Below are 25,619 nucleotides of genomic sequence, written 5' to 3'. Positions count from 1 at the left end.
CAGTGGTGCTAAGGACTGTGGACCATTGTGGGAAAGCAAACAGCACAAAATTTCTATTGGGTTTGACATAAAGCACAAAATTCCTTCCCAACAGAGGAGTCTGACATGAACAACACTGCTGCTAACTGCAGGTGTGTCAGGAGATGCTGCTTGAATGCCTTGCCTCAATTCTTCTCTGCACTGACAGTTGCTTTGAGCTCTCTAAAATAAAAAATTAGTATCTTTAATCCACAAGGAATTAACCCAAGGAATGGGACACACAGCACCTTCTGCAGGGTGTTGCTGGTGGCACAGTGGTGCCAAGGACTGGGAAGGCTCAGCCTGGGAGGATGTAACCACCTCTGTCATGACAGGGCTGCTGAGAGCAGAGCGTGGGGTCAGCAATCCTGAGAGCACATCTGGAGTGCTGTGTGCAGCTCTGGGCTCTAAGGAAGGGGTGCCAAGGATGTGAAAAAACGCCAATCACTTGCTTTTAAAATTCTAACGTTTTAATAGTAATAAAATGGTTAAAAAAGAGCAATAAAAATTATGACAATTTGGATTAGGTCAATATGAGACAATAAAAACACATAGTTATGGACTCAGGTACCTCTTTCTGGGCAAAATAAGCCCAAAAAAGGACCCACATTAACAGAGGATTACCCCTTAAAAACAACAGCCTGTTGCATATTCATTCAGCTCACACATGATGCATAAATTCCATTCAAACAAAGGATTCTGGCTGGTCAGTGTCAACTTCTTCCTCTTAATCTTTCAGGGCCGAGTGAGGTGGGAAGAAGTTACTTTCTTCTGATAATGGAGCAATAAATTCTCTTTCTCTGAAAGATTTAGGTGTCCTGTGGCTGCTACCTGGTGCAAGTACTTAATTTCTTTTAAAAAAATATCCCACATACATAGTTTCTATTTTAACACTATAACCTGAAATTATATTTAACACACTACTAAAGAAAATTAATACAGCATAACTTTCTAATAGAACACAGATAATAATAATAAGTATTTGCGAAAAGCCAACCATAAAATACGCATTTTTCACAAAGGAGATGGAGCCAGACTCTGCTCGGGGGTGCCAGCCACCAGGAGGTGAAAGGATGGGAGGGAAAGGATGGGAACCGATGTACAGAAGTTCCAGCTGAATAGAAGGAAGAACTTTTTCTCCGTGGGAGTGACCAGGCGATGGAACAGCCTGCCCGAGAGGTCGCGGAGTGTCCCCCGCTGGCCGTGTCCCAGCCCCGTGCGGACACAGCCCTGCGCCACGTGCTCTGCCGTGACAGGGGCGGAGGCGCTCCCTCCCGACCTGACCCATCCTGTGCGTGAGAGGGACCTGCGGCTCTGCGGGAAGAGCTGCGGGAGCTTCCCTGGAAGAGCCGGGACAAGGCCGCGGTCCCGCATCCTGCCCGCAGCCCAGCCGCCGCCATGATGGGGTGACGTCACTAGGCCACGCCCCTCCCGGCGCGCGGCGGGGGCGTGGCCGGCAGAGGGCGTTGTCGGGGCGTGGCCTGATGGAGGGGGCGTGGCCTGGCGGCGGCCGTGGCGTGCGGCGGCGGCAGCGCCATGTCGATGGAGGACCCCTTCTTCGTGGTGAAGGGGTGAGCGCCGCGCTCCGCGGGCTCCGGGGCACCGCCACAGGGACGCTCAACGCGCCGGGGCCGCGTCCTGGCGCGGAAGGGGCGGGCACGGCCGCCGCGCAGCTCGGGAGGCCCGCGGAGCGGGGGGCGAGCGGCGGGCGGGGGGCTGTGTGGGGGGGAAGATGGCGGGCGGGCCCCCGTGCTGCTGAGGGGCTGGGCGCGGGCTCCGCGGCCTGTCCGGCCCTGCCGCCCGGCGAGGGACGCGTGCCGTGAGGCGGGCAGGTGCCGGGCCGCGGCCGGGCCTCCGCGGGCTCTGTGAGGGGCCCCGGCCGTGGCTGCAGGTGCGGCGTGGGGCGGTGGGCAAAGCGGGGCTGAGGGCTCGCGGCTGGACAGTGGGGAAAGGTGGAGAGGAGCAGGGAGCAAGCTGTGGGACAAACAATGGCCGTGAGAGGAAGCCTGCGGAGAACGCAGGGAAATAGCAGCTAAAGGTGGCCAAAGGAAAATTGTCATTAATAGGGTGAAAGGAGCTCTGTTGGAGCTACTGGGGAGGGTCCAGTGGAGGCCACAAAGATGATGTGGGGTCTGAGCATCTCTGGTGAGGAGAGACTGGAGGAGCCGGGCCTGTTTAGTCCAGAGAGGACAGAGGGGATCTCGTCAGTCCATGTAAACATCTCTAAGGCATGTCAGGAGGATGGTGCCAGACCCTTTGCAGCAACAGGACGAGGAGCAATGGCCATAAACTAAAACACAAGAAGTTCCACCTCAAGGTGAGGAAGAACTTCTTTATAGTGAGGGTGGCAGGGCACTGGAAAAGGCTTCCTAGGGAGGTCATGGAGTTTGCTGGTGACATTCCAAACCTGTCTGGAGGTATCGCTGTGTCCCCTACTCTAGGTGATTTGACAGGGGGTTTGGACTGGATGATCCACAGAGGTCCCTTCCAACCCCAGCAATTCTGTGAAAGCAGCTCCATCACTAAACACTGCCCTCGGGCCACCTTCAGCTTGTGCTGGGGGCTGGTCTTCTGCCCCTTGTCACAGCAAAACAGCCCTGAGGAGCAGCAGGGGGGCTCCTGGTGGGGTGTTGGGGAGAGCTTCGAGGAGAAGTGTGGGAAAGGATACTGGTGCAGCCAGGGAAAGTGAATCCCTTTACCAGGATCAACTCGTGCTTAGAGGAAAGTGTAGGAGTCGCCATGGGTGGGGAGCAAATGTCCTGTCAAACTTTCCAGAGATGTTCCTGCAGCGTGTGGGGAAGGGCAGGGAGGGGAAAGGGGATGTGCTGCCGCTCCCACAGTTAATTATTACCTGCCAGGTCGGAGGGGCTGGTGGTGCTGTAGCCACCAGAACTGCTACTAGTTTGCTTTCCTGGTGTCTGGAGCTCCTCCCATCAGAGGACATCCAGCTCTGCTTTACATTCTTGCTGCTGGGGACTTCCACAAGTGTGGAAAAAACCAAAACAACAAAAAAAACCCAACCAAACAAAACCAAAACTTGTGCTGGCAAGTAGAAGAGGGAATGAAGTTTTCCAGATGCTCAGTGCAGGCTGCTGGCTTTAGGGCACTCAGAGTGGCAGACTCGGAGCCGTAGGTGGGGGAGAAGAGCAGGGACATGCATCAGAGTGCTGAGACCCTGCAGCTCGGACAACAACTGGAGGACTTCAGGCCCTGGTGGAACTTAGAGAGCTGCAGTCCTGGCATGTCAGTTCATCTGCCCTGGGCCTGCCCTGCTTTCCTTCACTGGGGTGAAACGTCTGACTGCTGTGTGCAAGCTCATGGTGGGCACCAGCACAGTCTGATCTCGTCTCCCTTCCTAATCCCAGCTCCCTGTGAACCTGGGGCAGCAGTTCACAGCTCGGGACTGCAGGGTTTGTAAATGCAGATAACCACACTGAGAGCCTGTGACCCAAATTTACAAACCTGCTTGCCCCAAACCAAGCTGTCAGCACTGCCTTCCCCTGCTGTGAATGCACTCTTCTCTCAAAGAGCTTAGAGCAGCAGAAAAAACTTGTGCTTCCTAAGCCAGCATAGTAGGCCTGTGTATTTTTTAAAATGCTGAATTAAAATAAACAGTTCTGCACTCAACAATCTGCCTGGCTGTGGTGTGGGGCAGTTCCTGTAACTCTGTGTGCCCTTGGGGTATCTTACATGGGTAGTTAAGGGCCTGGAGAGGAAAACTGTTGGGAGAGGAATGCAAAGTGTGGATTGCCAAAGAGCTGCCTTGTTCAGACCCTCTGCCCTGGCTTGCCTGGGTGACACCCAGCAGCTTCCCCTGAAGAAATATGTCCCTTCATGAATAACTTCATGCTGCAGAGAGGTACAGGGCAAATCCTTATTTCACAAAATAAACACGAAGTTGTTGGAAGGAGACGTGTTTGGGAGGAAGCTGTGGCACCCCTGCTCGGCTGGACACGGGACTGTCCCAGTGTCACTGCTGCAGGGCAGCTGGGGATAATTCTTGGCTTCTCTTCACTTTCCTACTGGCTGCAGGGAGGTGCAGAAAGCTGTGAACACTGCCCAGGGGCTCTTCCAGAGGTGGACAGAGCTCTTGCAAGATCCCTCCATCGCCACAAGAGAAGAAATCGACTGGACCACTAATGAGCTCAGGAACAACCTGCGGAGCATCGAGTGGGACCTGGAAGACTTGGATGAAACCATTAATATCCTTTTTGTGGCCCTTTGGAGGTAGCTGCAGTTCTCAGGTTGTACTAAATAGCCAAGCCCCAGTGCTTGTCACTCTTTGCAAAAATCAGGACTGCTTTGGAATTTTGCGTTCATATTGGCTTTTCTCAAACTGCAAATGAGAAATTAAGGATTTTCCTTTTGCCTTTTTGTTCCCCTTTTTGCAAAGTATATTCTAAGATGCTTTGTTCTAGAAAGCCTCCTGTGTTGTGTGAATCTGGATTTCTGTTGGGTCAGTTCATTCTCCAGGCTGCCTTCCAGAAATACTCCTTTTCCCTTGTGTTCCTCTGAGTGTTCCTGAAAACTCTTCACAGCATCACAGAACCAAAAAACACGTGGAAAAGAGAAACCTTGCGTGTGTGCGTGCGCTGCACGGCGCATTCCTGCCGTGTCTCCTCTTCCAGGCAGCCTGCTGTTCTTTGCTAATCCCATTTTGGGAACAGGCACACCACAGTGGCCCCTGGCACCCTCAGGGTTTGTGTGTCCATGTGTGTACCCAGCCCTGCTTCCAGGGACTCCTTGACTCGGTGCCCAGGCATTGTGGAGGCAAACCCACGGAAATTCAACCTCGATGCCACGGAGCTGGGAATCCGCAAAGCCTTCATCACCAGCACACGGCAGGTGGTCAGGGTAAGGAACCTGCCCTCGGGCTCAGGGCCTGGGGAGGGCCTGGGGGGAATTGGTGGGTATAAAAGGACATCTTGGGGCTGTTCTGTGGCGGGCTGGAGAGCAGAGAGTAAACTTGCTACCTGCTGAGTCTCAGGCTTCCTCTTCTTCCCCATGCATTCCCTCCTGGAGCTGCCCAGAAGGGTTTGGGGGTGCAGGTGCCCCATGGAATTCCCTCCTTTTGTGCTGCTGACCCTTGAAGTCTTCACACTGCTCTGGCAGCAGTGAGTTGGGAGCCTGTGGTAGCAGGAGGAAGAGTGAAGACCCAGCTGCAATGTGGAGCCTCCCTTCAGAACTGAGGGAAATCTTGGCAGTCCTGACCGTTTGTAGCACTGGTTTTCAGCAACAGGGAGACCACTTTGAGCACTGACAGATGGTTAAAGCCTGTTGTTATTGACATGGTGACTTCAACTTCCTACCCCTGCAACATAGTCCAAACAACCACTGGATTTATTTATAACTTGAGGAAGATTTTTTTTTTTTTTAGTTTAAACTTACGCTTGAGAAGCAAAAAGGGGATTGTAACAACTTGGTGGTAACAAATAGAGAAGAAACATTTTTCCAAAAGCTTCACTGCCTGGTAACAAGCTGCTAGTTAGGAACTTTCTGTCTATTAATAGCTACACTGAGTTTCTGCTGCCCCTCACGACTCTGATGTTCCTGCTTCACAAAATGCACTGGCTGGCAGCAAGCCTGTTACCCCACCTGCAGTCCTGTGGTCTGGATGCAGTTCCTAAGGCTTGCTGCCTGGGAACTGATCCCAAAACCACACTGCCCCCAGGTAGCAGGCATATGCTTGCTGCCTTGTCCTCAGTGTAGTCCGCTCCCTAATGGGCAGGATCAGGCAAGCCTGCTCTCTGGTCCTCTTCTCCTGGCTGAAAAATGCTGGGTAATGGCTTTTGGAGCAGTGTCTCCTGCTGGGAAATGAAATTTGTAAGTGGCCCTGTGGAGCTGGCTTCCAGTTTCCTTGGGGGAAATTTGTGATGCAGACAGTGAGGGTTAACCAGCTGTGATGTGATGGTGCTCTCCAGTGATGTGTTGCACATCTCTGAACAGTAAAACACATCTGGATCCTCTGGTGGCATCAGAACTCTGCTGGTGGATCTGCCAGATGATGTTGACTGCTCGCTAATTTATGAAAACCAGGTTATGTTACATTGTGATGGGGAGCCTTCTGTGGTTAGTGACCTTCTGCAGGAACTCCACAGCAAAAATTAATTGGTAGGAGAGAACACTGACACAGTCAGAGGGGATGGCCACAGGACAGGAAATCTACCTTCTATGGAATATAAAACCAGATGCAGTTGGGAATAAAGCACAGGAGGTTATAGGCTTCAAGACCTTGACAAACACTTCCTTACATTCTGTCAACAGGAACATTCTTTTATTATACAAATCAACGTGGTTCTGGTTGTAGTGGAGAAAAAGGAGTAGCAAATGAGGAATATTTTCAAAATACCCCAATGCTGTTGATTCCAGTATTAGTATAACAATGAAAATTTCTAGAGTATGTTTCCAGACTCTTGAAAAGTGTGGGTTTTCAAAGAAAATCTCCCTTCCGTCTTTCCCCCTTGTAGAAGCTTTGCTGGGTATAAACAGCCCTGTAGCACCCTGAATTTGCTTGTCATCTCAAATCCAATGCTCACATGCTCCTTCTTTTGTTGAATGAACAGGACATGAAGGATCAGATGTCAAACTCATCCATGCAAGCACTGGCTGAAAGAAAAAACAGGCAGGTGAGAACCAGAAACGGGCAATGTATTTCTGCTACAATGTCTACCCTGTCTGGAGTCCATCCCCTTACAAACCTTGGGTGTGGGAGGGGGCTCCCACGCTGCAGTCAAGCTGTGTTTGAGCTGTGTCCATTTGGCTGCCCTGAGAGAGCTGGTTCTCACAGGCTGCCAGCCTCTCCCAAGCCTCTCTCAGAGCAGTAAGTCAGCACTCACCATCTGTCTCTGTCTTCAGAGCTGGTTGTTTACAACTGTCAGCATTGCACCATCCCATGTAAAGGGAAATCTCCCTCCTCCTCCTCCTCGGGGGGAAGCAGCTCAGAATCCATGTCAATGAATGTAATCCTGCACTCTGCTGGATTTAGGAGCCAAGATGGTGCAATATCCTTTCATGCAGCTGCTTCTCGTAATAGCCATGTAAGAAGATGGAAGGAGCTCCAGGAGTCTGGTGTTGTCTGCACTTGTAATCTAAGGAATAGAAATAGATGCAGCTTGTGCTGCTTCCTGGCTGATGGAGAGGCTGTAAGGAGATACTGCAGCTGACTTCCAGACCCACTCCAGTAAAAGCTGGTGTGTGCTTCATACAGTTAATTGTCTGTACTGCATCAGCCTTACCACACGTGGCAAAAACAACAAACCGGGAAGCACAGAACTCATTCCTGAGCTTGTCACAGGGTTAATTGACGTGCTTGGCAAACACTCCCAGCAACAAAGTCCCTGACACCCTTGCTCAAACAAGTCTGCAGCTTTCCCTGCTATTTGCTGCTTTCCTTTGCATGAGGTTCCTGAGAGCTGCAGGAGACCATATGGCCCAGCTCACACAGCGACATCTGGTCAGGAAAACCGACTTCCCCTTGCTGCCTTCCTCTCCCTTCCCAGCCCCTCACCTTCATTCCAGACTGCAAAGCTTGTGCTGGGCTTTGTGTCTGAGGGGTTGGCTGGCAGTGACCTGACCCTCACAGCCCAGGCTGGCAAACAGGCCTTTTCTATTGAAGCTGCAGGCAAAGCTAGAGCACTGCATTAAATAAAAAGGAGTTGCCCTTGCCACAAACTGGAGGGACCAGGAGCTTGCTCAGTGTCTTGGTGGCAGAAAAAGCCAGATGTCCTGCTGGCTTCCTGCATGGTCAGTCTGTCGGCTTTCCTCAGCCCTCTGAACCTTATAAGTCAGATGAACCATAGACACCGTCTGGTTTTCAGCCTGACAGAGCAGCCTGGTCATTGTCTTGCTGTTCTTCACAAATGCTCATCCTGCCCACAACCAGGAGCTGCAGGATGGTCTCATTACAGGTCAGCCTGGCTTCCACACTGGAAGGCAGAGTCCCTAACCCTTCCCTAGTGCTGCAGGGTGCAGTTCCTCACTTGCAGGTCATGTTCATTCTCCAGCATCTGTAGCTTGGGTTATTCCCTTTTCAGACATATTTGGCTGGAAAGCACATCTCTGCAGGCTTTGCATGAGCTTATCTGTTCAGGTTGCAGGCAGGTAGCAAGAATAACTTTGTGTGCTGGCAGCTGAAGAGCCTGCTGGAGAGATAGGCAGCCTGGATCATAGAACATAAGCATACAGCACTGCTCTGGTTATATATTGCATTATTTTACTGTCAGCTCAACTGGTTAAGTACTTTATCCAGACCCTCTTAAACCCCTGTCATTAGCAGCACAGTGCTCAGATGGAGCTGTACATCTGTTAACACAATATACCCAGACACTTCCCAGCTCACATGTCCTAGCACACAGTGCTGCCTCTTGAGCAGGCCTCCGCCAGTCCTTTGTGCTGTGCAGGCCTCCTGCACACACTGCCAGTCGGCCACACTCCAGCTCTCCTGCTGCTGGAGAGGCATCTCTGCAATTCCAGGCTGCAGAGACTTCCCAGGCTGCATTTTGGCTCTGTGTTGGTCTAGTTCATGACAGCACTTTGGCTGAGTAGCAGCAGAGCAGGAGGAAAAGGATGCTGTGTGCGTGTGTACACGAGTGTTGCCTTGTCTGCCTTCCCACCTCACCCTGTAGACGGGCTGTGAGCAGACACAAGAGTGTTGCTAAGAGCTCTCTGCATCTGTTCAGGCACTCCTGGGAGAGAGTGGGAGTCAGAGTTGGAGCTCTGGACCTGACAAATACAGCCGTCTGGACCGGGAGCTGCAATTAGCAAATTCACATTTCATCGAGGAGCAGCAAGCTCAACAACAGGTAAGGCAGCTGGCATCACAGACTAAATAGCTTTGCTTCCCAGATGGGTGCCAGGGGGGCTGGTCTGGCTCCAGGAGACTGACAGTCCTCCTCTTTGCTTGTGGCATGTGTCTGTGCCTGCATTTCCTGTGCAGCACAGCTTTGGGTGATCTCGGCACAAGTTTTTAACCCTGGAGGTGTGGGGCTTCTGCTACGTTTAGGAGGCAGTTGGCACAATCTGGAAGATGTAGCACACTAGGATTTAATAGTGCAAGGATTGTTGAAATCCTTGGAAGAGCAGGAACACTGCAAGAAGAAAAGGGCCCATTTGTCTTATGGAACTTCCCCTGGTTAAAAAATGTTTGGTGTTGTTTGTGTGCATCTCCCATCAGAACAGGCTGGGAGCAGGAGCACGCGCCTGCTTCCTTTTCCTGCTTTTGTCACCGTGAGATTAGTGAGAAAGGCTGTGTGAGGCCTTGGGAGAACCCGTGGTGAGGCACTTCCCAGCTGACAGGGGAGTTTGCCTGGAGAAGTGCCCAGGCCAGGCACAGCCTGGAGAACTGCAGGGCTTTGACACAGGCAGTGACTCGGAGGTGGCAAACTCTGCTGAAGCTCCTGGCCCATGATGCCACATCAGCTTCCAGGCACGTTTTACCTACTGACTCCAGGGGGATAAATAGCTTCAGAAATAGGTAACTAGGGTAAAGCTAATCCTTAGCGTGACTGTGCCCTGAAAATGACTTAAAACAGCAGCAGACTTATTCCTTTGGCACATTCAGAGCCAGGCTGGCTATTTTTAGCTGTAGAAGCTGCAACAGCCTTCTGCTTGCATTAACCCCGTGTTAGCTGTGGCACATTCCAGGTGGCATTTCCCAGACACAGCATCAGTGTGCCTCCCTGGCCTGCTCACCTTGCCAAGGTTTTGATGACCAGCCCTTGGAGCTTTCCAAAGTCACTTTAGCTGTGCATGCAGCATGGATGAGCTGAGGCTGGATTTGCAGGGATGTCTGGAGGCTGCAGCCTGCTGTGCCATGGGGATGCCATGCCATGGAGTCTTTCCCTGATTGTCTCCTCTCCAGCATTTCTTAGGAATGCAGTCCTCATTCCTGGTGGCTTAAGTCTGAGCCCAGGTCTCACAGCTGATGTTGGCTGAGCAGCAAGTGCCTGTCCAGTGGATGGGCTGGCTCCAAGCCAGCTGCAGGCAGCAGATCTGTAATTGCCCACTTCTCTTCTGTTTGTCCCCAGCTGATTGTGGAGCAGCAGGATGAGCAGTTGGAGCTGGTCTCTGGCAGCATCGGGGTGCTGAAGAACATGTCCCAGCGCATTGGCGGGGAGCTGGAAGAGCAAGCAGTGTAAGTGTGAGACATGGGGGCAAAAACCTGGCACGGGGCTGGCTGTAACACGGCTGGATGTCATCACACACCTGTCTCTGCCTCTGGTACAGCCTGGAGTTCACTGGTCCCTCAGGCAGCCTCTCCCTGCCAGCCTGTGGGAAGCATTTTGTACTGCAGTCTGCAAGGACCCAATGGCAACCTCCTTCCTTTAGAAGCCTGCATCTAGGGCAGGCCTAGCTGCCACCTTACCTTTCCTCCTCTCCTTTTCACATGCTCCCCCTCATGCAGCCAGCAGATAAGGGAGGGAGGTCCTGTGCAGTGCAGATGCTGGCCACTTCTCCACTCTGCAGGGTTTTGTGCTGCCCCTAGACAGCTGCTGGGGCCAGGAGCTCTCAGCTGTGCCCTGAAACACACAGCACAGAGCTGCTCTTCATCACTGAAGTTAAAAATAACCCTCACCCACGCAAAGGGTTAAAGGGCAGCTCACCAAGTCATTCTGCATCCATCCATTTACATATAAATTAGATTTCTTTCCCAGTTCTTGTCCTTTGCAAACAAGTTCCCAGTTGTGCAGGCTAACAGCTATGCTACCAGAAAGGCTTGAAGGGTTCATGCCTAAAACCCCTCCTTGTTTGGCTGGTAGGAGTCTGGAGGGCCGTGTCCCTTATGGAGTGATATCATCTTGGATGGAGAGGAGGAACTTCCAGCCTCCCTGCTGTGTGTGAAGTTGTGCAGCATGAGAATCCTCTGCTCTCACAGTGGAGATTGGTGTGGTGTGTCTGTTTCTAGATCATCACACAAGCCATCAATGCTTGCACCATTAGCTCTTAACTACCACAGTGAGGTTTTCCCCACTGAATGAAGGTTTAACAAGTGCCCTGGCACTCCAAATGAAGGAGTCTGTCCTTTTAAATGCATTAAGCTTTAAAGTCCCACTGGCTGGAGACAATTGGATTAGTACCTTGACTCTGGATGCGCACTGGCATTGACAAAGCATGGATTCAGGAAGGCTTTCAGATTCATTACAGTCACTGTGTGAAGGAAGTAAAAGGGTAACTTCCATGCAGAGCTTGAAAAGCACCTTAAAAGCAACTGCAGATCTCGTTCCCACTTGATACCTGACTGAAACAAGATTTTAGTTTAAACTGCAAGCCCTGAACGAGAAAAGGGATTTAAAGTCCAAGCTGACACGTAGATGCTAATCACAGATTATAAATGAGACTTTCCTTTTGCAAGGAGGAAGCCCCTCCCCCACTCCTCACCTTGCAGATGTGTGTAGAGTTCAGCCACAAACATCCAGGGAGGATCAGTCTGGCAGGAATCCCGAGTTACTTCCCACCAAAGCAGAGCTGCTGTTTCAGCAGGTTTTTTCCCCTCCCGTGGGTGCTTCCAGGAGAGGAGGCCACATTCATTTTGTCTGCCAGGGTGTGATACTCTGCTCACATCAGTGTTTTGATCCACGTGTGTGAGCGTGGTGCAAAATCCCCAAGGGATGTGCCACGTGCTGACCAGTGCCCTGCTTCTGTGTCCTCAGGATGCTGGATGACTTCTCCCACGAGTTGGACAGCACTCAGTCGCGCCTTGATAACGTCATGAAGAAGCTCGCCAAAGTGTCTCACATGACGAGTGGTAGGTCCTGGGAAGTGGGATCCAGTCCTGGGAAGGGAGAGACAAGCCCTTGGATCTTCAGGCTGGGACACTGTGCTCCTACCCAGCCAGCCAAGGGGAGGGAGCAGCTCTCAGTTCTTGAAAGAAGGGGAAGGTTTCCAAGCCCAGCAGCTGCTCCTGCCCAGACACTGCTCTGCTGCCTGTCCCCTCCCTTTGTTTTATTTACAGGTGCCTTTCTATTTATGCTGCTGCTGCTGGGAAAATCCCCCTCTAGCTGGTGGGAGGGGAAGCTCTGCAGCCTCCTGCTCTGCTGCAGTTTCCCGGGCTGCCTGTGGAACAAAAGCTGTCAAGGTGCCATTAAACACCGGCCACGTGTGTGGCTTCTCCCGTACTAGAATGCCTGCAGCAATCCCCTTCCCAAATCCCACCTGCCCTGGGGCTGCGGGTGCCTGCAGGCTGTTGTCATTCCCATCTCACTCAGCTGGTAGAGGAAAGAGCTGAATTCTGTGCTGAACCCACAGAAAAGTCCTTATAAGGCTGTGCCTGAAGCCGGGGGGCCGGCGGGGCGCCGCGGGCAGAGCAAACAGGAAGCCCGGCCTGGCTGCCGGGAAGTCCCACGCTGCCGCTGCCTCTGAGCCTGGCACCGTGCCCAGGCAGCGCCTCCTCCAGCGCCCCTCTCCCCTGGGTGCTCAGGACCTTGGGAAAGCAGCAGCCTGTCAGGAGGAAAAGCATTCCTGCTCTGCAGGATTAGGCTGTCTGAGGGATTTATGAGGTAGTGGGAATACAGCCCTAGAGAGACCACTTGGAGTGCTGATGGTGCACTTTGGGTCAGCAGTACTCTGCAGCAGCACAAACACAGGTGAACCCTGTGTCTCTGCCCTTTCCTCTGGGAAAACCCGTGGGTCTCTGCAGAGTGTTTCTGAGTGTTGTGAAAGAGCTGGAATTTCTGTTGGTATCACCTATGCCAGGGAGACTGGGAGGGCTCTTTCTGGGGTAGCTACTGTGTCTAGGAGTTGAGGGGGTGCCAGCAGCCCTGTCCCCACTGCTGCACCATCATCTCATGGGGCAGACAGCAGCTCTCAGAGGGGATGTGGTGTTGAGCCAATGAGGTGTAGAGATGCCCAGGGAAACCTGATTCCTGGCCCTGTCCTAAGGGAAGCCGCCACAATCTCTTCCTGGCAGAGCTCCTCAGGGCAGCTTTCACTGGATCCCTTCTTGTTCCTCTGGCAAACAGATTACTCCATGAATGAACAGCAAACACAGCAGCTCTCTGCTTGTTCTCCCAATTGCTTTTGAGCCAGCTTTTCAAAGCTGTTTGAACTTGGTTGGGAAGAAGCCTCACAATTCCCACAGCTGTTCCCAAACCCCAGTGTATCCTGGAGGAGAATGCAGGAGAATTAATATTGCCTCACTGCAATATTCAGCGCCACAGCTTTTCTCCCACAGGAACTGTTGTTTTGGCTTTTTGTAGCTTAAGCTTGAATTTGGTTCCTAGCAGGACCAAATTTTCTTTCTCCACTAAAGCAGGAAGACTGATGCTTCCTTTTCTTTCCAGATCGACGGCAGTGGTGTGCAATTGTTGTCCTCTTCGTCATCTTGCTAGTGGTGCTCATCCTGTTTTTTGTCCTGTGATGACAAAAACGGAACTTCCTGGGACGCCCCCTCCCCGCCCCTCGCCCCGGCAGCGCGGGGAAATGAAATTCTCCCCATTTCCGTCCGCCCACAGAGATCCCCGGCAGGAACACCCGCACCCAGCTCTCACCATCCTCCTCCAAGGACTGCACTGGCATCTCCCCTGGCCCCGGGGAGAGGGGGTGGAGCGCTGGAGCTGCCTCCTCCCCTGCTGCGGTGCAGTCTGGACCTGGGCTCCGGGTCTGGATCCATGGAGCTGGAGGGGAACCTGACCCCTGCGCTTCCACCCGGTGCAGGTAGGAGCCGGTGAGAGATGGACACAGAGCAGCGAGCCCTGGGGAGGATGGGATTGGGGGAGGACTTACTGAATTCACTGAGCATTACAAACTGCATTGCCAGTGCCAGCCTCAGGCATTACTGGGTGAAACCCCCCAAGCCGCAGCAAGGGAGGGGAGCCCTGGCCCTGCTCCCCGTGCCCCTCCCTGCCTCCTGTGGGCGGGCTCTGTAGCACCAATTCACTGCCGAGAGCACGGTGAGTCCTGCCAGAGCTTTCCTGCCCTCTCCCTGGGCAGAGGGCAGAGCTGTAGGGTCTCATGTCCTGCCATCGGCCACCCAGGCCCCGTCAGACACCCCAGAGCTTCAAACCTGGGGTGCTGCACACCGAGCGCTGGCAATCAGCTGTGAGCCAGAGAGGGAGAGTCTTGAAGCTTTTAAACTTGCCTCCCTCATTATACAGGCCTCTAAAGCTCATTGACTGATGCTTTCTTTGCCCTTGTATAACTGAGTCACTGCTTCTGTTTAACAGCTGCTTCCCTTTGGCAAGTGATTTGCCAAGTCTAAAATAACTTATTTTTTTTAAGGAAAAAAAAACTTTAAAGATTTTTTGATGACCATTAGGGCCACGTTCTCTCTGCGGGTGCACGACACACATGATCAGAGGAACAGTGCTCAGTGATGTATTTTAAGTGTACATGAACTTGTAAATAGGATGTCTTAATTTTTCCCAACCGCTATTTTTTGGACACCTCCGTTGTAAGCAACCAAAAGGCAGGAGATTCAAAGCTAGATCATGTTTCCATATTCCTTCCCAGTCCTTTTGTCACCTCCCAGTTGTTTGTCACTCCAGTTGTCTCAGCAGTGTTGGATTCCCTACAGGGAATGTGGAGTAGCCAGGTGGGCAGTACCAAAACTGGGGTGAAAAAAGCTCACCTGGGCAGTATCACTGCAAAGGAACAGGAAGAGGAACCGTGCTGCAAGCACCAGTTGTGGGCTAGGGGGTGACTCTTGAGGAAAGCAAAAACGGTTTCTTACTCCAATCTGCTCCCATATTTTAAGTTGCAAACATGAAAAGACTCAGCACAGCCTGGCTTATGGCTCCCAGATGGGGCTGGGGGAGGAAGTTAATTGGCACTGACGCAAAGACTTCTGCTGAAATTGCAAATCACCCCCAAAATCCCCCGCCTTAGAATCTTGCCACCGCACGGCTTTACCTCCGGAACTGAACACTCCTCCCCCCACCGGCTTCGTGGCTCCCTCCGAGCTCAGCGTGGCCCCCCTGTCCCTGCCGCGGGCGCTGCACGCACAGCCGCCGGCTCGGTGCCTTCCGCAGCCGGGCGGGGCCGGACGGAGCCCCCCCGCCCGCCCGTCAGTAACGCACACGTGGTGCCTCGGCGCCCACCCGCACTCACGAGTCGAGTGGCTCCTTATCCTTGCAGAGCATCCCTGCAGGGCATAGGCGGTGTCTGCTTTCCAAGGCTGGCCGTAGCAGTGTCTGTGCCACTCCGTGGGTCTGTACCTCTCCAGGAGCAGGTTCCCAGCAGCACGGGTCTGGGCAGGGAGCAGGGCTCGCTGCTGGCTGCTGTTTGCACACCTCTGATCCCCTTGTTACTTCCAGCGTGTTTGTGCATCCTTCGGGAATGACTCCCATGTAGGAGCGCTCCTTTGGTAGTCCAGGGGGTGGCCCAGCTGCTGACATCACCACAAGCCACCCAAGTGTCTCTGGTCCCTTTCCTCGTGTACATTTGCTTTTCTGTCGCTGGTGGTGCCCTTCCCTTTAACACTAAATAAAGGTGCAGCAGCGTAGATCTCCACTCCTCCTTGCCTGACTCTTGCTCCCGGGACAAGCTCAGGGTCTCCTGGCATCAGGGAGTGGGAAAAGCTCTCCCACCAGCATTTGCCAGGCATCACCATCCTGGTTTTTGAGGCATAAGCAGCATCTGCAGTTTCTGGGGTCACCTCAGCATTGTGGGCAGCTGTGCCCAGATGTGGGGCAACACTGTGCAGAGGGCAGCCATTGCTGCCGGAAACACTCCAAGGACGTGTTTTGCCTTCCATGGCTGGAAAAAAGAACCCCTCAAAATCCCCAAGGAGCCCTGCAGGTGGCTGAGCCCCCCTGCCTACCTGCCCAGGGCCCCCGCAGCACCACAGCATGGTCAGGAGGTGGCTGGTGGAGCAGCAGGGCCATGGGGAAACAAGTAGCAAAGGCCCCACGGCCACAAGCACCACCCCAACCCCTCCATGTCACAAGCCAAGGGCACTGATTTGTTATTGCAGAGATGTATTTTTGGGTTTCAGTTTGAAATAATTTAAAAGAACCTCACCAGCCCTCCAGCACAAGGTGGCAGTGCTGGCAGGAAGCCCTCTGTCTCCTGAGGTCACGGAGATGGGGTGTCCCCATGCTGGTCACCTCAGTGCCCAGCAGGACAGACCCACCCAGCTCTGTTGGGGCCAGGCTGTCCCGTGTCCCTCACACCTGGGCAGCTCCTGGAGACTCTGGGGGGTCCTTGGTCGCACACTCTCCCAGGGGCACAAGGAAAGCCACCTTCCCCCACTGCAGTGGAGCCAGGCAGGTCCTGGCACTGCGAGGCAGCTTGGTCCGTGCCATGCCATTCTGCAGCATCCTGGGACATCACTGGGCCATCTTCCTTCTCCCATCACTGGGACATCCTCCTCCTCTTGCCGGCTCGGCAGGAGCCGTGCCAGGCTAGCGCGGTGCCGGGCGGTGCCGGAGCACGCGCAGGGCCAGGCTGTCAGCCTGCAGCAGCAGCTGGCGGATGTGGGCCAGCCCCAGCCCCGAGACGGCCGCGCCGTTGACCTGCAGGATCTCGTCCCCCACGCCCAGGAGCCCCGCGTAGAGCTTGGCCGTGCCAGCATCCGCCATCTCCTGCACGTAGACACCTGCAGAGGGAACGGGGATGGGTGAGAGCCCTTCCTGCCCCGGAGCGCCCAGAAACAAACCTGTGACAAACAGCCTTTGGCGGGGGCTGCGTGTCCCAAGCCGAGCGCTGATGGACACACAGGACTGTGCGTGGCCAAAGCCACACGTGGCAGTGTCCCCCCTCCTGCATCACTTCTGCAGCAATGGAGCAACCCCCTGCACCCGTGCCCAAGCTCATCCCTGGGGTGGGATGAGAGCCACCGTGGAGAGATCACAGTGTGCCGGAGCTTTGGGATGATCCCGCAATACCTGTGTCAGGCCGGCCGTGTCCGGAGGTGACGGAGAAGCCGAAGGCACCGTGGGGGGGTCGCTGCAGCTCCAGCTGGCTGGTGCCATCGGGGAAGACCTCGACCACGCGCCCCACCGCGCGCAGCTGGCCGGGCGCCCCGATGTCTTCCACGCTCAGCGAGCGCTGCGGCCCTGAGCCCCCCTTCCTGTGGGGAGAGGGAAGGTGGGTGAGTGGGGACAAGGGAAGTGCTGGACACCGGGTGATGCAGCCCCTGGCGGCACTGAGCCACCACAGCAGCCCAGAACAGCGTCCTGGGCACCGCAGGGATGTGCTAGCCCACATCCTACCTGTCAGCCGTGGTCTGGGGCAGGAGGTAGGCACTGGCACGAGGTGCCTTCCCCAGCTGGGGATGCAGGCTCTGGATAGAAGCAGCTTTTTGTGGCTGGCAGAAGGGTGACACCTGGGGAGAAACATCTGGCTGAGATGGGGACAAACACTGTGCAGCACCGCAGTGCTTCACCCACTGATGGAGTGAGGGAGTAGGGAGTGGAGGAACTGGAACATCCCATCCCCCTGGAGCATTCCCCAACTCACTGCTGAGGGGGGATGAGCATATCCACTCTTCCACTACTACCCCTCTCTCCCTCCTTCCCCCTTCCACTTCCCAGTTGGCTCTGGACTTTTCAAACGCAGCAGGTTTGGAGTGGCGCATCCCCCCACGCACCCTCCAGGACCGCCTGAGCCACAAATCCATACTCAGGAACACTTCATTCCAGCCCAGCATCCTTTCCCTTGTGCCACCCCAGTCTCCCCGCATGGGGCGATGTCCAAGCTCACCAGCTGCAGGGACTGCAGGGACGGTGACTTCTTGACACCGGGGCTGCCCTGCGGGGAGCCGCCGGGGGCCGGGAGCTGCTCCATGCTGTAGCAGCGGAAGCGGCCCAGGCGCTGCTTGGTGCTCTGGCTCAGGCTGCACAGGAGCTTCTTCAGCCCCGAGGCCGAAGCGCCGCTGCCCTTGCGGCTCACTGGCCGCCCCGGCTCCCTGGGTGGAGAGGCGTGGCGGTCACACACCGAGGGGCAGCAGGATCTGCAGCTGCCTCTGGGCTGGGGGCGCATCCTGCACCCGCCTTGGCAGCCTTGAGAGCTGCAGCACGGTGAGATGGGGGCGCACGGTGAGATCGGGGTGCACGGGGAGATCGGGGACAGCCTCTTCCCCGCAGCAGTGCCCCAGCACACAAGTTTGTCACTACCCGAAGTGACCTGAAAGGCTCCCTCCCTGTTTTCTCCACTATTTCAGGGGTTTAACACATCTCAGAAGTCCCCCGCTCTGCCACAAGGGATCACACCCTGCCCACGGGCTCAGAGGACCCAGCACCACCTTGGAACTCTCCTGCCAGGCTGAGAGATGCAGCGCCAGGCACAGGGCTGGCAGGATCGCACTTGGAAAGCCCCAAGGCGGCTGATTTTCCCCACCTGACACCAGGGAAACACCTCTGCTCTAACATCCCCGGCAGAACCAGACGTGGCGAAACGCAGCTCCCCCAAGCCCACAGCAACACACGGGCACATTGCAACCCCCACACTGTGGTTTCTGTGAGGTTCTTGGAGCCAGGGAGCTGAGCCCAGCAGCACCCCGCAGTGCCCAGGAGGGAGCTCAGGGCTGTACGGTTTGGGATGCCGTGGCTGCCCATGCTCGCTCACCCGTGTGCCGCGCTCCCGGCCGGGTGCCGCTGCGGCTGCGCTCCCGACATCCCGGCACCTTCCCCGGCAGGATGAGCAGCCTCCGGGGGCACGGCGGTGACAGGGCTGCCAGCGGGGTGTGACAGTGTCCCTGCAACCACAGTGAGACAGTCACACGCCTGTTTCATTGGGAACCCCCCCAGCACTCCATGCGTGGGTCTCTTACCTCTGCCCGCCCCCGGGGCGTCCTGCCCGTGGGTGTTGTTGCAGTTGTTGGTGGACAAGGCACGGAGGGGGCTCCCCGGGAGCCACCGGGGGCTGCAGGGACTCCGCCGCTCGGCCGGCCCCGCCGTGCCCCCGGGCTGCGGTGGGGCTGCGCTGCCAGCATCCGGCTCCGGGCCCCGGACTCCTTGGCTCGGCGCCTGGCGGGTGCTGATGGAGAACAGGGCTTTCCTGCAAGGCACCTGGGCGCAGGCCTTCTTGGTATGAGGGGGAGCAGGGACGTGGGTGCCTGGGATGGGAGTGCTGCTCCTCAGCTGCGAGGAAGGCTCCAGAGGCTCACTGGGCTGCTGCGGGGGGCCAGCTGTGTTCCCCACTCCCTTGCTGCCCCCCAGATGTTGATGGGGTTCCCCATCTTCCCGGCTCCTGGTTCTTCCCGGTGGTGGGGGGCAAACAGGCCCCGGACCCGAGTCCCCGTGCTCGGGGCCCCCGCTGGGCACACACGTTCCCTTCCTGGCCCTGGCCTCAGGCTGCGGGGCAGCGCGGGCAGTTCTGTGCCCGCGAGTGCGGGGGTCCCGGTGCCCCCGCAGGTGGGGGCTGCGGGGTCCTGCCTCCTCGCTGTCCGTCCGGCAGCCGTCGGAGGTGTCGGTGCTCTCCAGGGCCGAGTCCACCTCGTCGATGTAGGTGACATCTCCAATGTAGGTCTCCTTGATCTTCTCGGTGTGGATGCGCTGCCGGGAGGGCAGGATCCACAGCGGGGACCCTCCGGGGCCCAGAGGCCTGATTTTAGGCTCTGTCTGGGCAGCGCCCGGCCCTCTGCTATCCCCTGGAACGCTTCTTTGTGCCGCAGGGCTACTTTTGGCCAGCTCGGGGACAGCTTGCGTGTCCGTGCCCCGGCCGGCGGCAGCACCGAGGAAGGAGCCGCAGGCGCTGCACTTGCCCCCGGCCACGAGGTCGCCACTGCGGGCTTTGGGCTGGCCAGCGCCGTCCCCCGGCTGCCTGCTGCCGGCCGGCTCCGGCGAGGCGATGGCCGAGCCCAGCGCCCGCCGGTGCCGCAGCTGCAGCCGCTCCAGGTACCGCACCTCGGCGTCCCGGGCCGACTCGTCCTCGAAGCGGACGCGGGACGGGGACGGTCCCCGCGGCCGCCGCGGCCGCCCGCAGCTCGACTCCCCGCTGGACGAGTCGCTCAGGCTCCCGCCGTCCCGCGGGGCGACGCTCGGCCTCCCGCTGGGCTCCCTGCCATGGGGACAGACAGACGGACGCCTTGCAGGCGAGCTGCGGGGGCTGCTCGGCAACCCCGGGAAAGCAGGGCGGGAGGGGGAAAACCCAGCGCAAAAGACGGGGCAAGGAGGAAAGTCCTGTGCACAGCCCTGCTTCCCTCCAGCCTGGAGCTGAAACCCGGAGAGGCTGCGGCACCTCCCGGCTGCCACGGCTCGACCTCCATCGCCCCTTCCCTGCCCGAGGTGTGTGGTTAATCATTCCAGGAACACCACATCGCACATGACCCGGCGAGACGCCGCTGTGGTCCAGCCTCCAGCAGCGAGTCTCGCCCGGGAAAACATTCCCCATCAGCTGGGAAACGCCACCCTCCCACCATCGATACTTCCGTGTGATCATAAACCACAATTAACGAAATGTGTCCCAAACACTGGGAAAGAGGTCGGGCACACCCAGGGTACGAGGCGGCGGGTCGGATCCCGGCTCCGCACGCATGCCTGCACGCGTGTGCCCGCTCCGAACACCGTGTGGATGTGCCCCAAACCCGGCTGCGGGCCTGGGAGCACCGTGGGGCACTGACCTGGGCTGCGGGACGGCGGCGGGGAGGAGCAGGATGTCGTGGCTGGCGCGCAGCGGGTTCGTGCGAGCCTTCATGCGGGCGCGCTGCAGCAGCTGCTTGGCCTGCTCGTGCCGCGGGCTCAGCTCCAGCTCCTGCCCGGCCACCACGGCCCTGCGGCCCCGCAGCGGCCAGGGGGATTAGGAAAAAATAACAGGGATTAGACGTGCTTTAACAGTGACGACGAGGCTGCTCTGCCCAGGGAAAACGGGGCTTGGCCGCCACTCATGGGCGGGCTGGCCGTGCCGGGGATGGCCGGGTGGGTACCCCGCAGCCCCGGTGCCAGGTGAGACTCTGGGGCAGGCTGAGCACCCCCACAGCTCGGGCACAGGCTCAGCCGAGCCAGTGCTTTGTGCCGTGGACAGGGAAACGCGGGCAGGCACCGCTTCCCATCCCTGCCAGTGTAAATCCCGCGGTGGTGGGGAGGCACGGAGGTTTGGGGTGGCCCCCTGACCTGATTGCCTTGCCTTCCTTGCAGGGGGTCTTTCCCGCACCCCCAGCCCCCTCTGACTGCAGGGTGAGGGACCTGACAGCTCTCCCTGCTGCACCACTGCCTTCCTGGTTGGCCATGGCCCTAATCCTCCTGATTAAAATAATCAGCTCAGGCAGTCTCCTCGGGAAGCCTGGCCTTAACCTCTTCAGTGCAGCACGGTGGGCACACGCTGCCCCCCAGCAGCCCAGGCCTCCCCCAGGCTTTGGCTGCCCTGCTCACAGGAGGTGCTGCATCCCTGGCTCTGCCTTGCACCCCCATCACTGATCCAGCTGCCAGAGCAGAGCAGAGGCAGTGACCACAATACTGGGGAGGTGTTTCCCCACTCACTGTTCTGCCCTTTGCAGCCCCCAGCCTCTCACCTGCCTCTGCCACCTCCTTATTTTTAGCCCGTACCTCTAAGGTTTTTCATTAGCCCAACAAGATTACACACTCCTGCCGCCTCGATCCTCTTAAGCACCTGGAGCAAACTTCTGTCCCATCCTCTTGCCCAGTTCCCTTCCTGCCCTGGCATCCTGGCAGGGATGTCCTGAGCTCAGACACCAGCTCCTGTCCCTCGTCCCACGGAAGCATGGCTGGGGCCCAGCCACACTCCCTCACCAGCTGCCCCACAGCCCTTCCTGGGAGCTGCTTCCAAAGGTGCATTTAAAATACAAGACTTGGGAGTGGGAAAGAGGGAAATGTCCATTTCTGCCACGCTGGGACTGACCTACCTGCAGCCCTCAGCGTCCTGCAGTGAAACCCCCGAGTCCCAGTCCCCATCGCTCGCTGGCATCTCTGAAATGCAGGACAGGACAAGGCATTAGCCTGGTTGGATGGCAGCCCCCATCCTCTTGATAGCAGCCCCCATATATCCCATCCCAACACCCTCCACAGGGCTCACCCAGACATTTGGCTCTGGGAGATTCCAAAGGAGTGGAATGTGGAGCAACAGCACCTGGCTGTATGTGTGGGACCGTGGGGATGGGGGCATGGGGTCATTGGGGCAGATGCTATCAAAGGAAACTTTATTCTCTTTTCTGGTGGCAGCTTGCAAAGCACAGTGATGCCCACAGACCTGGTGTGTCCCCAAAATTTTCTTGCTCTTGCTTCAGCAGTAAAATTCCTCACCAGGACACCAGAGGGGACTGACAGGTATCACCCAGAGCATCCCGTGGGCACCTCCTACACCCCGGTGCAGGGGATGGGGCAGCCCTGGGCTGTGAGGCAGCAGGGAGCTGCACCTGCAGCGTGGGAGGCTGCAGGCTGGCCTCATCCCAAAGGTTTTCCCTCCCACTTCGCCCAGCTGTCCTAAGCGAGCCACCACCTTCCCAAAATACCCACCGGGAGCGGCAAGGCCCAGCACCTCCTGCAGCAGCCGCCGGTTCCTCTCCACCCGCTCAGCCAGCGAGAGCCTCTCCCAGCTCTCGGCCGCGGGCACAGAGGGACGGCCCCGCTCCCGCAGCGGGCTCCGGGCCTCTTCATCCAGGGAGGGTCTCTCATGGAGGGAGGCACAGTGCCAGGACCTGCTGCCCTCGTCCGGGGGGAGCTCGGGGCCCCGCGGCACATCTCCCCTGGGTGCCGGGACCCTCCAGAGCCCGGGGGTGGCGGCGCGGGGTGCCGGGGCGGGCTGGGGCCGCCCCCCGTCCAGCAGCCCGTCCGTCAGGTAGGTGCGGAGCTGCGCCCGCGGCTCCGCCGCCGCCCCCTCCGCCCCCGGCTTCCCCCGCCGGGGCCGCGCCTTCTTGGGCGAGGGGCGCTCGGGGGCGGCCGCGGGGGGCCCCGGCCGCCCGCCCCGCTTCTCCTTCAGCGCCTTCACCTTGCCCTCCAGGACGGCGTGGGGGCCGCGGGCGGCCTCGGGGCGCTCCAGCGGGGCTGGGCTCCGGCCGCTCTGGGGGTGCTGCCTGGGGGGCCGCGGCAGGCGCCGTGCCTCAGCGGGAGGGCTCCCCTCCATGATTCCTGCAGGGATAAAACCCAGCGAATGACCCCCGCGCTGCCCATGCCCTCCCCAGAGCCCACCCACCCACAAAGGGCATCGCCCCACCTGCCCTGGGGGGTAAAAGCACGCAATGCCACCGGCGTGTGCCTGGAGAGGAAGGGGACAGCGAGGTGACACAGCACGAGGCCACCCATCCACCCGGAGCACCGACACCATGCCAGCATCACTAGGGAGCAGGAGGAATGGGGCAGCAATGAGGGATCGCTGATTCCCCAAAACGGGCGGCCAGGGGCTGGGCAGCAGCGCGAGTGCCCCCCGCACTGTTCCCGGTGCCCTGGGGCACCCAGCGAGAAGGCCCGGAGGGAATTGACACTTCCTGAGCTAAAGCAGGGCCCCAAACCTCCGCGGAACACAAATCCCTCCCGGCGACAACTCGCCGAAGGTGGCACCGGGCAGACCCAGCCCCCGCTCCGCCCCGGCCCCCGGGGCCACACGTGGCACTCGTCCTGCGCCCGCCCCGGTGGCACCGAGGAGCCGCTGCCCTCCTGCACCCCGCCGCGAGCATCCCGTCCCATCCTGTCCCCGCTGGCAGCCCTGGAGGAGCCTCCCCCGTGGCCGGGGCTGCAGGAGCATCCCCGTGGCACCCCCGGGCCCCATCGCCGCCCAGCAGCCCCTCACTGGCCCAGGCTGAGCGGGACGGGGCCACGGGCGGGATGCGAGGGCTGTCCTTACCCCCGGAGCAGCATCGGGAGAGGGCTGGGAAGAAGGAGAAGAAAGCGGAAGAAGGGAAGGAAGCAGGGGAGGGAAAAAAAGAAATTAAAAAAAAAAAACGGCCAAACCAGCAAATCCCAGCCCCTCCGCTTGGCTGGGCTGTGGGGCCGTGGCTGGCCCTGCCTCCCGCCCAGGCCGCCTCCTCCTCCTCCTCCTCCTCCTCCTCCTTCTCTCCGTGCACCCGGCCAAAGCCGGCCCGGGACCGCTCGGTCCCCGCAGGGCCCGGCCACCGCCACGCTGGGGACAGGAGAACAGCCCGGGAACTCCCCAGGAGGGGAGCCCAGCGGCCCGGGACGGAGCGATCCTGCCCCGGCCTCCCTCAGGAATGTCCTTTGTCCGGGCCCTGCCCGGGTGCCGGGGGGCTGCGCTCCCGCGGCGGGGGCATTTCTGCAGCCGCAGAGCCCGCCGGCTCTCGGCACCTTCCTGCGAGCATCACACGTTTGCAGCTCTGCTAAATTCTCCTGCTTTCCAGAGGCCAAATCCTGCTCGGACCCACGGCGAGCCAGGGCCGTGGCATTTCCAGGCAGGAGGGCGGTGGGAGCCGATCTGGGTGCATCCATACACATCCCTGCCTCCAAAGCCGGCATGCCACACGTGCCTGCCCACCGCACACCAACACCCCCATCCTGCCCCCCGAGGCCCCCCCAAGCCGGACGAGGGTCCCGGGTGGGCAGCGCTTACCTGGAGGTGCCAGGGCTGCCGTCCCTGGGGGCACCGGGGGTCTGAGGGGGCCCAGGGCGTCCCGGCCCCGCTCCGGCTGCCGCTTTAAGCTGTGGCTTTTGATATTCGTGATTGGTTTCATAATCCCGATCAAAAGGAAATCACCAGGATTATGAAATTGTTTTAATCCTCCTGGCTCTGGCCGCACCGGCCCCTGCCAGCACGAGCAGCAAGAAATCACTTTTATCTTCTTAAAATGTCCCCGGCCACCCCGGTGGCCATGGGGCCGTCCTCAGAGCCAAACCTGAGCCCAAGGGCTTCCTTCCCCACGGGGGCTGACAACGGGGTGACTCCATGGGGGACAGAACGAGCACCTTCCCTTGGCTGCTTCCAGGCAGGAAGGGCCAGCGGAGGGCTCTGCGTGGAAGAGCCCAGGGCAGAGGAACCACCCTCACCCTGTCCCCCAGCACTGGGGTCCAACCTCCCCTGGGACACCAGGACCCATCCTTACCTGCAGGCCATTCCAGAACGGGATCCTGGCTCCTTTGCCTGGGCTCTGGAGGTGACACACGCCTGGGAGACGTCCCCATGGAGCTGGGGTGAGGTGCCAAAGCAAGGGCAGCAGGAGGGCTCTTGCCACCAGCCAGGCTCCTGCCACCAGCCAGGAATGCCAGCAGGGAGCCGTGGCTGGGATTAAACCTCTGGGAAGTGGCTGCTGTGAGCAGCAACAGGCTTAGAGTGATTTCAAGGCTCTGGGCTCTCTTCTGGAGGGAGATTGATTGCAAGAGGCAATGAAGAGATTTAAAGAGCAAAATAAAAGCACAGACCCCAAACAACCCAGGGCTGGGCTGCTCAGCCTCTGGTCACACACTGTGCTGGCAGGACACCACCTTGCACTGGAGATCGGCCGGAGAGAGGCAACCAAAGGCTCCCAAAAGCACCACGAGCCTTTGGCCAGCACAGCACAGTCTGGGCAGGAGGTTTCCCCCAGCACCAGCCCCTGGCATGTTGGGTGTGAGCTGGGCTGGTGCTGGGGGAAACCTGGGCTGCTTCAGTGAGCCCCTCCAACCCCTCCTCAGACATCTCCCTCCTCCAAGCACCTCCACCTCCTCCCAGGACACAGATGTCCTCCACCTCCAGCCACCAGCAACATCCCACAGCTCCCAAGAGAGCAAGAGCAGCAGGAGCCAACGCTCCATGGGTGGATGCAGCACAGGGGTGGGACTTGGGAA

At 58.0% G+C, this 25,619-nt stretch overlaps 2 protein-coding genes and 1 long non-coding RNA gene across 3 annotated transcripts; 1 reads left to right on the top strand and 2 right to left on the bottom strand.

Moving 5' to 3' along the window:
- Nucleotides 1–1,514: 1,514 nt before the first annotated feature.
- STX6 (syntaxin 6) lies at nt 1,515–15,462 on the top strand. Its single transcript, XM_041479040.1, has 8 exons — nt 1,515–1,589; nt 4,051–4,220; nt 4,778–4,872; nt 6,582–6,644; nt 8,697–8,819; nt 10,044–10,150; nt 11,667–11,761; nt 13,296–15,462. The coding sequence occupies exons 1-8, from the start codon at nt 1,555–1,557 to the stop codon at nt 13,370–13,372; spliced, it is 765 nt and encodes a 254-aa protein (XP_041334974.1). The 5' UTR covers nt 1,515–1,554; the 3' UTR covers nt 13,373–15,462.
- On the bottom strand, nt 10,238–11,237 carry LOC121359811. Its single transcript, XR_005956085.1, has 3 exons — nt 11,094–11,237; nt 10,382–10,535; nt 10,238–10,284 (listed from the first exon to the last, which is right to left on the bottom strand). It is a non-coding gene; the product is annotated as an uncharacterized LOC121359811 (long non-coding RNA).
- Nucleotides 15,463–15,850: 388 nt separating the features above from the next.
- On the bottom strand, nt 15,851–23,730 carry KIAA1614 (KIAA1614 ortholog). The gene is made up of 9 exons (XM_041479123.1): nt 22,365–23,730; nt 21,755–21,818; nt 20,516–20,665; nt 18,725–19,953; nt 18,520–18,649; nt 17,656–17,860; nt 17,166–17,278; nt 16,839–17,023; nt 15,851–16,549 (listed from the first exon to the last, which is right to left on the bottom strand). Exons 1-9 carry the CDS (start codon nt 23,170–23,172, stop codon nt 16,356–16,358), a joined length of 3,078 nt encoding a protein of 1,025 aa, XP_041335057.1. The 5' UTR covers nt 23,173–23,730; the 3' UTR covers nt 15,851–16,355.
- Between the last annotated feature and the right edge of the window lie 1,889 nt (nt 23,731–25,619).

Source organism: Pyrgilauda ruficollis, unplaced genomic scaffold, assembly GCF_017590135.1.
Source record: "Pyrgilauda ruficollis isolate IOZ18807 unplaced genomic scaffold, ASM1759013v1 scaffold47, whole genome shotgun sequence".
Classification (NCBI taxonomy): domain Eukaryota; kingdom Metazoa; phylum Chordata; class Aves; order Passeriformes; family Passeridae; genus Pyrgilauda; species Pyrgilauda ruficollis.
This window is presented reverse-complemented; position numbering and strand designations above follow the sequence as displayed.